The sequence below is a fragment of the Ovis canadensis genome, chromosome 6 (genome assembly GCF_042477335.2).
Source record: "Ovis canadensis isolate MfBH-ARS-UI-01 breed Bighorn chromosome 6, ARS-UI_OviCan_v2, whole genome shotgun sequence".
NCBI lineage: Eukaryota > Metazoa > Chordata > Mammalia > Artiodactyla > Bovidae > Ovis > Ovis canadensis.
In genome coordinates this window covers 110710752-110721321 of record NC_091250.1, presented here as the reverse complement: position 1 = coordinate 110721321, position 10570 = coordinate 110710752, and the positions used below count along the sequence as shown (strand labels likewise).

The 10570-nt window shown below is 39.3% G+C and overlaps 1 protein-coding gene across 1 annotated transcript; it reads left to right on the top strand.

Annotated features, from left to right (window-relative positions):
- Positions 1–8667: 8667 nt before the first annotated feature.
- On the top strand, positions 8668–10332 carry GK2 (glycerol kinase 2). Its single transcript, XM_069595043.1, has one exon. It carries the CDS (start codon positions 8668–8670, stop codon positions 10330–10332), a length of 1665 nt encoding a protein of 554 aa, XP_069451144.1.
- The last annotated feature ends 238 nt before the right edge of the window (positions 10333–10570 follow it).

Below are 10570 nucleotides of genomic sequence, written 5' to 3'. Positions count from 1 at the left end.
CCTTTTGGTAGGTGGTATAGGAGAGAAGGAAAGATGTCCAGGAAAGTGAACCAGCATGTGATTCAAGACCAGTGGAGAGAATTAAGTGGATTCTGTGTCCAGATCATCTAACTGAAATAACAGAAATTGTATCATTTTTAAGAAACATTTCTGAGGGATAAAAGTCTCCATTCAGGAGACACGCTGATGACTTAAGTGAGGAGGCAGTCTACACCTAAGTCAGGAATGCAGGGTAACATTTACCTTTAGTGACAGACTATTACCTAACAGACAAGTCCACAACCACCTCCCTCTCAACGAAGCAGATCTCTCTCCAAATGCCATCACAACTGAATGGATAAAAGCTGGCAACCCAAATTCACACATTACCTTCCAGGGTCATTCAGGTTTTCTGAGGAAATATGTATGACCAACGACTTCCCAGGTGGAGCGAATGGTAAAGAACCTGCCTGCCAGTGCAGGAAAGGTAAGAGACACGGGTTCTATCCCTATATTAGGAAGATCCCTGGAGGAGGAAATGGCAACCTGCTCTGGTATTCCTGCCTGGAGAATCCCATGGACAGAGGAGCCTTCCAGGCTATAGTCCATGGGGGTCGCACAGAGTTGGACACGACTGAAGCAACTTAGCACACACATTTATGACCAAAGTGACTGCTCACTGTACACCGTTTTCTATTAACTTAAAAAAAATAAAGTTTCACTGGACAACATATTCTAAATCTTTAAATTTTAGAAGGGACAAGTTCCTTTTTAGAGTTCCTAAATTTTATCCCTAAGGAAAAAGGGGCCTAGGAAATAATTTAACTTGAAAAATACCCTAAAGCTAGTTGGAGTTAGAGCTGGAACCAAAATCCTGATTTTTATTCTAATTTTCTTTACACAATTACATATAGATGTTCTTAAAATTATCTCTATATATTGCCGCTCTCTAGCAAAAGTGATAACAACCGGATATAAACAACCAACCATACCTAGAGAAAAACTCTTGGTCGAGTTAATCTTGGGCAAAATTCTTGGTCAAGAATTCTATTATATGACAAGTATAACTTTGAAAATAGTGAGACTGAGATCATTGGATTAGTAATGCTACCAACAATGTGGATTTGAGTCACAGATTTGCAGTGATGGTGAACAATGACTGTAAGAGGCTAGACAGCACACAGCCACAGCAAAAGGTGTGTAAACACACAGTCGCTCTAACAATGGCTCAGCAATAATAACGCCAATTTGCTCAAGTTTAGTTTGACCTCAAGCCTCTGCAGCTTCTTTATTTTGTTGACATATGTAAACATGCACAGAAAAAGTGCAAGAAAACTTTGCCATCGTGGTGCTTTAATACATTTGTTCTCTTGCAAAATATGTATAGGCATCACACATAAAATCCGCTCTGACAGTACGTAGCAGAACATTTTACTGATCAAAGGCCGATTCAGATGCCCATTAGACGTTCAAGAGAAGGTCACGGCCTCTGATTCTCCTCTCGGGCAGCACTCTGCCACCTCTGTGCCTTTCATAGAAAGGTTTGCAAAGCTGTGGGTCTTATGCAAGTGTCATCATCAAAACAACCAATTTCTTGCCTACATCTCTTTCTCCAACCAGGTAACATCCAGAAGAACATGGTAGATGATAAGTGGACAGAATCAAATAAGTTATTCATTCCATTTGCATGAAAGACTCTTGCTCACTTAGTAAGCAACAATCAATGACAGTCAGGCTTTAAAATGAAACACTTTCTTCCCTTCAACTCTGTCACGTATACACACATCCCAAGTGAAGATTTAATGTCTATTTTCTTTTTTTTTCCAAAAAAAAAAAAAAAAAGATGTGGTGGGCAAGACGGAGAATCTTTCACATTCTACATTTCCAGAGAAAGTATCCAACACGACTTGCCATGATAACTAAATTTATTATTAACTGTGTATTTCATGATGTTAGTGACAATATGTTAATGTGATTTTTCACGTCCTCCTGCAGTGAACAGATGGCTCCTTTTACTTTACTTTCCACATCAAGTGTGATTATTTCTTGGTGCCAAAAGCCACCTGCCGCTCCTCGGTCTCCAGTCTAATTTTTTATGTTGGTAAAACACAGCAGGACTTGTTATCAGTTGGATGGCATCTTAATAAAAGGAGACATGCCAACATATTGACATCATGTTCAAGGGGAAATTTCAGCCCCTTCAAACCCTTAACCCCCTTCCACTATCCCCTTTCAAAAAGTGAGGAAGAAAAAGGAAAAAAAAAATAGAGGCAAAGACCCCACCAGTTTCAAGATGTTTGATTACAATTGTTGGGCCTACAGCCAGGTTGCTGAATTGGCCTCCCTTTGTTCCTAAACCCAAGCACCTCACTCAGGGCTCTGATCTTTCATCCTGTGTAATGATAATTAGCCATAACATATTCCAAAGTCAAATGTAAGCAGGAATACATTAACATTGAGATCAGTGTCAGGGCAATTTTCACTGGGAAAATGACAAAGAACTCACACACATACACATACACACAATCAAAAATTTCAAAATTCAAGCATTCATACAATCACTTTCATAGCTGTGAATATTAAACCCACTGGCTTGTCTGTTATGAGTGCTTACCTAGAATGCCAAGACCTCCTAATGTGGATGCAGTGACTCCCATAGCCCGTGCTTAACAGGGAAAACATGAGTAATAAACCACGGTAGCCTTCTTTAATTTTTCCATTCTTTCTTAGAACAAAGAGGTATAGTATGTTAGGTGATCCGTGGTCCAAGAAGAGGTCTTCCAGGCGATTGGATGGTGTGGCTCTCAACAGCTGGTCCAGCACATTTGGGAACAGCATGTAGAAAAATGCGTCAGTGTTTTGAAGATTACCAACTGTGATGATGCATTAGTTATGACACAACCTAAAAAATGTTAAATTTCCTAGCCACAATCGATATAATTCAGTGTCCTTACCATCAGGGTGCACACTCTCAAATGCAAGATGAGATACATGCAAATTCGGTAAAACCAAAATTTCCAAAATGGATTCTCATTCATTAGAGACCGAAAAGAGTACTCTTCAATGAGCACTCTTCAATGCCTGTTATTTCCTGTTAAAACCAAACAAAGCGTTAAACCTGCAGCTGGCTTCCTAAGATTTACAAGGTTTATAAAAAGCAGAAGAAAGTTCCTACGATAAAAGTGCTAATATTTTAACAAAAAAATGATTCACAATTAACAGTTGCCTCAAGACAAACAACTATACGTAGATTATGCCACTACAGAATCTCTCAGATTAACATAAACTTGGCATTGACTCTTTTATTTCTTTCAACTATCCCTCCAAACAAAGAACCTGTATGAAACAGATCTCTATTAACTGTTTCTGCAGCTTTTTATTTATACTACATTTCCTTAATATTTTGTTTGGAGATCCAACCAGTCCATTCTGAAGATCAGCCCTGGGATTTCTTTGGAAGGAATGATGCTAAAGCTGAAGCTCCAGTACTTTGGCCACCTCATGCAAAGAGTTGACTCATTGGAAAAGACTCATGCTGGGAGGGATTGGGGGCAGGAGGAGAAGGGGACGACAGAGGATGAGATGGCTGGATGGCATCACTGACTCAATGGACGTGAGTCTGAGTGAACTCCGGGAGTTGGTGATGGACAGGGAGGCCTGGTGTGCTGCAATTCATGGGGTCGCAAAGAGTCGGACACGACTGAGCGACTGAACTGAACTGACTGAATATTTTGTTACGGTGGTGGTTTAGTTGATAAGTCATATCCAACTCTTGGGACCCCGTGGACTATATTCTGCCAGGCTCCTCTGTCCATGGGATTCTCCAGGCAAGAAAACTAGAGTGGGTTGTCATTTCCTTCTCTAGGGGATCTTCCCGACCCAGGAATTGAACCCAGATCTCTTGCATTGCAGACAGATACTTTACCAACTGAGCTAAGAGGGAAAATTAATACTTTGTTATTAAAAATGGCAAACATAGAAAAGTTGAGAGAATCAACACCCTTTTGTCTACCACACAGATTCTACAATTAATATGTTACAATACTTATTTTACTATATATTTTTTCATTTACCTGTTCTTTTATCTATTCATCAATCTATTATGTTAGATTTCAAAATGAATAACCAATAACCATCCAGCAACCAAAATTAAAATTAACTTGAGTTTATGCTAAGTAAAGTGAGAACCATAAATAGTGGTACTCATTAAGTCATTCAATAAGTATTTCTTGAGTTTTTGCTCAGGGTCAGGCACTGTTCTAAATGCTGAAGATACATGATTGAATAAAATAGCCAAAATACCTGCCCTCATTGAACTTATAATTTAGTGGGCTTGACAGGGGAAGAATAATAATTAAATGAATGGCTCTCTAAAAAAGATTTGTACAAAGGAAGATATGCCAACATAGACAAGTAGTCCAGATTATTCTTAACTTAGACATTGTAATAAGGTTAGGAAGAATGTTTCCTATGTCACTATAATATTATCTAAAACAGAGCTCATACATAGCAGCCTCTTGTAAGATAGCTGTCATATTACAAATAAATTTTAAATTTTACAGCATGGACATCATTTAAAAGATTTTATATTAAGAAGTAACTGAACTATAGAAGTGGAGAAGGAGAAGGCATCCAACTCCAGTATTCTTGCCTGGAGAATTCCACGGGTAGAGGAGCCTGGCAGGGACTGCAAAGAGTTGGACATGACTGAAGTGACTGAGCATGCACTATTGAAGAGTGACCTTAAAGGTAAATAAATAATAATAGGAAGTCAGCTCATTTAGCAACTTTAATTGTAACAATCTTACATCAAAAGACTTTTCCAAGACATATCTGGTTTGGGGGGACTATTCTAAATAGTATGTCCACCATTACAGGAGTTGCATTTGTATGAAATATGATGCAAAGTGAAATAATTTCCTAGTAAAGTATAACATCCTCAAAAATAAGGTTGTGCCAATGATCATTTCAGAGGTGTTTAAATTAAAATGTAGGGAGGCTATTACAGACTAATAATCAAGTTTTTATGTTTTGAATGAAAAAATACTGGAGTTAGTTTAAGCAAACAAAAAGCATTGCTAGTCAGCTTTGGTTAAGCCCATCAATAGTTTATAACTACTCTAAGAAAGTTAAATCAATCTGGTCAACTTTCATTTCTAAACTAATTTGAGATACTTATTATCTGATTATTTAGTGGCTGTCATGTATTAACAGTGGAACTAGTATGCAAACAAAGTTCTTTACAGACAGAACTGATGACTTTATGTATGTATGTTACTTAAACACAAAACGCTTAAAGTATTCCACGCTCAAAAACTGATATGACTGGGATATTTGTGTGTATATACTGAAGTGGTAGGAGAGAGAAAAAGTAGAGAAGAAACTTTGGGTCAAAATTTTTTTTTATTGAATGTATTAATCTACATACAGAAGGTCTACTATTGCCAAATATTTAGGAAGAAAAAATTTTAATTTTTAATCTGTTCCATGTGAATTAAAACACTGTATGGTAAATAAGCATACTAGTAAGTGTTCTCTACATTTTTGCTTAGAAAAGCTCTGGTTGATTTTTAAAACTTAACAAAGATATCAGGAAAATCTGTACCACCTTCTGATTATTTCAATCCCCTACCATTCAAATGAAGTCTGGTTGCTAATTTTGTTTTTCTGATTTCCTTAAAAGAGTTCACTTAAAAGAAAAATGTGATCCAGTTAAAATAGTAAAATAACAATATTGCTGCTGATTTTTATGGTATTTTCTATTATTTCTATTGGATTCACTATGAATAAATGAGTTGCATCCTTGAGCTAACTTAAAAGTATAGCCTATGGCCCAATGCAAAAAACTGTCATTCATGGATTGAAAGTGACGTTGCTCAGTTGTGTCTGACTGTTTGTGACTCTATGGATTGTAGCCCCACAGGATCCTCTGTCAGTGGGATTTTCCAGGCAAGAATACGGGAGTGGGTTCTCATTTTCTTCTCCAGGGGATCTTCCTGATCGAGGGATCGAACTTAGGTCTCCTGCACTGCAGGCAGACTCTCTAGCCTCTGAGCCACCAGGGACTGGACATTTCATAAATTTAAATTAATGAACATATAAATATTTATTCACCAACTTTACAATTGATCTGAAACTTTAGCTTCTATTAAGTGGACTTCCACTCTTGTAATGATGGTGTAATAAAGATTAATCTTCATTTATCATTTGAAACAATTTAAAATGAATAAAATACTTGATAACAGTTTGTATAAGTCAAAAATTACATAACAGCAGTTTATGAGATGCTGACTACCAGGCCACGAAGGATAGTGATCTCTGAGAGGCAAGAAACAAATAGCATGAATACTATGACTTCCCCAGCCTAGTTACTCGAGAGAAATTTGAGAACATACCACTGGGAAGAGAAACCCAGGTGAAGCTCAGTGTAAACTCCGCAGTAAGGAGATATAGCTGAGCATTCAGAGAGACAAAGGCAGTTAGAGTTGCAGGACATGGTACTGGAAAGAAAAGAGTTACACAGGAAGAGCACTCTGGAGACCTTCAGTGTGTCCCCTTTGAGTATTCAGTTGAGTATTGATCAGTGCACATGTATATAAAGAAGCATATTAAAAGACTAAAGGCAACAGTATCCAGCATTTACCCATGACTGGGAATAGGGACTATTTCCACCAACCAAAAAAATATCATTTTTCATGGGCCTTGGCTAGAGTACCCTGAAAGATCTTATCAGAGGTAAGGGGAATAACTAGCCCCAGATTAAGTACTGTCCTACTCCACCTATTAATAGCAAACCTAAAAGACACAATTCAAAAGAATCAAACTGTTTCCATGTAACTTAACTGCATCCCAAAACAAAGCTCGAGACCTATAGGAACACAGACATAACCAGCAAACCAACCAATCCAATCCAAACAATTCACAATGTTTGGCACCTAATCAAAAATTATCAAGCATGCAAAGAAGCAGAGAAATACAAGATATAAGGGGATAAAAATTAATCAGTCAAAATTGAACCAGAACTTACACAGATGTTAGGATTAGCAGAAACTGAAATTAAATTTATTCTAACTGTATTCCATGTGTTCAAAAATCTAACTAAGTATTTTTAAAAATCCAACTGAACTTCTAGGGATGAAAACTACAGTGTGTGAGGTGAAAAATACACTTGATGAATTAGCAGCAGATTAAACAAGAGAAGAAAAGACTAGTAAATTTGAAAACATAGCAGTGGAAACTCTCTAAAATGAACCACAGAAAGAGAACATAATTATAATAGTGAGCAGAGCATCAGTAAACTCTGGAATAACACCAATGTATGTCATGGGAGTCCCTAAAGCAGAGAAGAAAGGGAAAATAAAGCATATTTATAGAAATAATGGCCCAAAGTTTTCCAAATTTGATGAAATCCATAATCCCATAGACCCAAGTAGTTCAATGAGCCACAAGCACAGAAAATAAGAAAACTATACTAAGTAATATCATCATAAAACTGACCAAAACCACTGATAAAGAAAAAAAAAACTCTTAAAGACAGTAAGAGAAGAACTGTGCTTAGTCACTCCAGCTGTGTCCACTCTTTGCAATGCAGTGGACTGTAGCCCGCCAGGTTCCTCTGTCCATGGGGATTCTCCAAGCAAGAATACTGGAGTGGGTTGCCATTTTCTACTCCAGGGGATCTTCCTGACCTAGCGATAGAATCCGAGTCTCCTGCACAGCAGGCGGATTGTTTACCACCGGAGCTAGGAGGAAGCCCAAATATATTTGGTTGGATTGGTCTTGTGGCCTGCAGCATCTCTCGCTGTGGCCCATGGGCTTCAGACATTTAAAAAATAAGTTTAACAATGAACTTTACACCTGAAACAACACGAAAGAGGGTGGAGCAACAGATTCAAGGCACTGAAACTTAAGAAAAAAAAAAGTAGCTAAGAATTCTATACCCATAGGAAATATCTTTAAATAGTAGATTAAATCCTCTTTAGATATTCAAAAATAATTTTAAAAATGTATTTCCAATAAACCCACACGACAAGAAATAATGAAGGAACTCTTACAGGCAGAAAGAAAATGGTAACAGAAATGCGGACCCGTGCAATACAGTAATGAGCATAAGTACAATAATTCTGTGGGTAAATATCTTACTCTTCAAAGTTTAAATCTCCTTAAAAGATCAGTCCTGGGTGTTCTTTGGAAGGAGTGATGCTAAAGCTGAAACTCCAATACTTTGGCCACCTCATGCGAAGAGTTGACTCATTGGAAAAGACTCTGATGCTGGGAGGGATTGAGGGCAGGCGGAGAAGGGGACGACAGAGGATGAGATGGCTGGATGGCATCACCGACTCGATGGACATGAGTTTGAGTGAACTCCAGGAGTTGGTGATGGACAGGGAGGCCTGGCGTGCTGCGATTCATGGGGTCACAAAGAGTCGGACACGACTGAGCGACTGAACTGAACTGAAAAGATAATTGAGAGGCTGGTGGTGGAGCCTGGGCCAAAGGAATCAAGTGAGAAGAGGCAGCGCTGCTTTAAGTGCAAAGGTATCCTTGAGCAGCGGGCAGTCAATGGCGCCAGCGCCTTATGATGAGCCTGACGCTGTTGACGTCCTGCGTGCCCCTCCCCAACCAACACCTCCATCACCAGGGAAACGAGAAACGGCACCAGAGCCTCTGAGCTGACCCACTGGTTTCATGGCAGCTCCGAAGACAGCAGCTGGGGGGCCGTTGGTGGGGGCAGTGGTCCAGGGTACGGACTACTCTAATTTTGTGGTTTTCAATTCAAAAACATCAGAAGTACTTAGTCACCATCGAGTGGGATTAACCCAAGAGTTCCCAAAAGAAGGATGGATAGAACAAGACCCTAAGCAAATTCTTCAGTCTGTTAATGAATGTATAGAGAAAACATGTGAGAAACTTCAAGAACTGAATATCGATATATCCAACATAAAGGCTATTGGTGTCAGCAATCAAAGGGAAACCACTGTGGTCTGGGACAAATTAACCGGTGAGCCACTCTATAATGCTGTGATGTGGCTTGATGTAAGAACCCAGTCTACTGTTGAGACTCTTAGTAAAAAAATTCCAGGAAATAATAACTTCGTCAAGTCCAAGACAGGTCTTCCACTCAGCACTTACTTCAGCGCAGTGAAACTTCGTTGGATTCTTGACAATGTGAGAAAAGCTCAAAAGGCTGTTGAAGAAGGCAGAGCTCTTTTCGGTACTGTTGATTCATGGCTTATCTGGAGTCTGACGGGAGGAGTTGATGGAGGTATCCATTGCACAGATGTAACAAATGCCAGTAGGACGATGCTATTCAACATCCATTCTTTAGAGTGGGATAAAGAGCTGTGTGATTTTTTTGAAATTCCAATGGACATTCTTCCAAATATCTGGAGTTCTTCTGAGATCTATGGGCGAATGAAAACTGGGGCCCTGGAAGGTGTGCCAATATCTGGATGCTTGGGGGACCAGTCTGCTGCATTAGTAGGACAAATGTGCTTCCAGGAAGGACAAGCCAAAAACACGTATGGGACAGGCTGCTTCTTACTATATAATACAGGTCATAAATGCGTGTTTTCTGAATGTGGCCTCCTGACCACAGTGGCTTACAAGCTAGGCAAAAACAAGCCCGTTTTTTATGCACTGGAAGGTTCTGTGGCCATAGGCGGTGCTGTTATTCACTGGCTGAGAGACAATCTTGGAATTATAAAAACCTCAGAAGAAAGTGAAAAACTTGCTAAAGAAGCAGGTACTTCTTATGGCTGCTACTTCATCCCAGCCTTTTCAGGGTTATATGCACCTTATTGGGAGCCCACTGCAAGAGGGATCATCTGTGGGCTCACTCAGTTCACCAATAAGAGTCATATTGCTTTTGCCGCATTGGAAGCTATTTGTTTCCAAACCCGAGAGATTCTGGATGCCATGAACCGTGACTGTGGAATTCCACTCAGTCATTTGCAGGTGGATGGAGAAATGACGAGCAACAAAGTTCTTATGCAACTACAAGCAGACATTCTGCATATTCCAGTAATAAAAGCCTCCATGCCTGAAACAATGGCCCTGGGAGCTGCCATGGCAGCCGGAGCTGCAGAAGGGGTGAACGTCTGGAGCCTTAAGCCCGAGGACTTGTCAACCATCATCATGGAACGGTTTGAACCACAGATCAAAGCCACAGAAAGTGAAATTCGTTATTCTACATGGAAGAAAGCTGTGATGAAGTCAATGGGTTGGGTTACAGGTCAGCCTTCTGAAAGTAGTGAATCTAATAACTTCTCTAGTCTGCCCTTGGGTTTTTTTATAGTGACTAGCATGATAATGTTAATTGGAGCAAGATATATCTCAAGTATATTTTCATAATACCAAGCATGGACTCTCAAGATGTGAGCTTTTCACAAAATGAAACAAAGCCAGCAATTCTGCCTCTTAGTGTGATGACACTATAACAGACTCTGACTTCATTTACTGAACACTTAACTTCATGGCTTACAAGAACCCTAGAAGTAGACCTTTGGCTGGAAATAAATAAAATTACACCAGAAAATGCTGCAGAAATATTTGGTGTGTTTTTTAACATCGGCAGTTAAGGTCAGACCAA

Bases quoted from the DNA above. Each gene is read 5' to 3' on its own strand.
- GK2 (XM_069595043.1), top strand. From the start codon at position 8,668: ATGGCAGCTCCGAAGACAGCAGCTGGGGGGCCGTTGGTGGGGGCAGTG.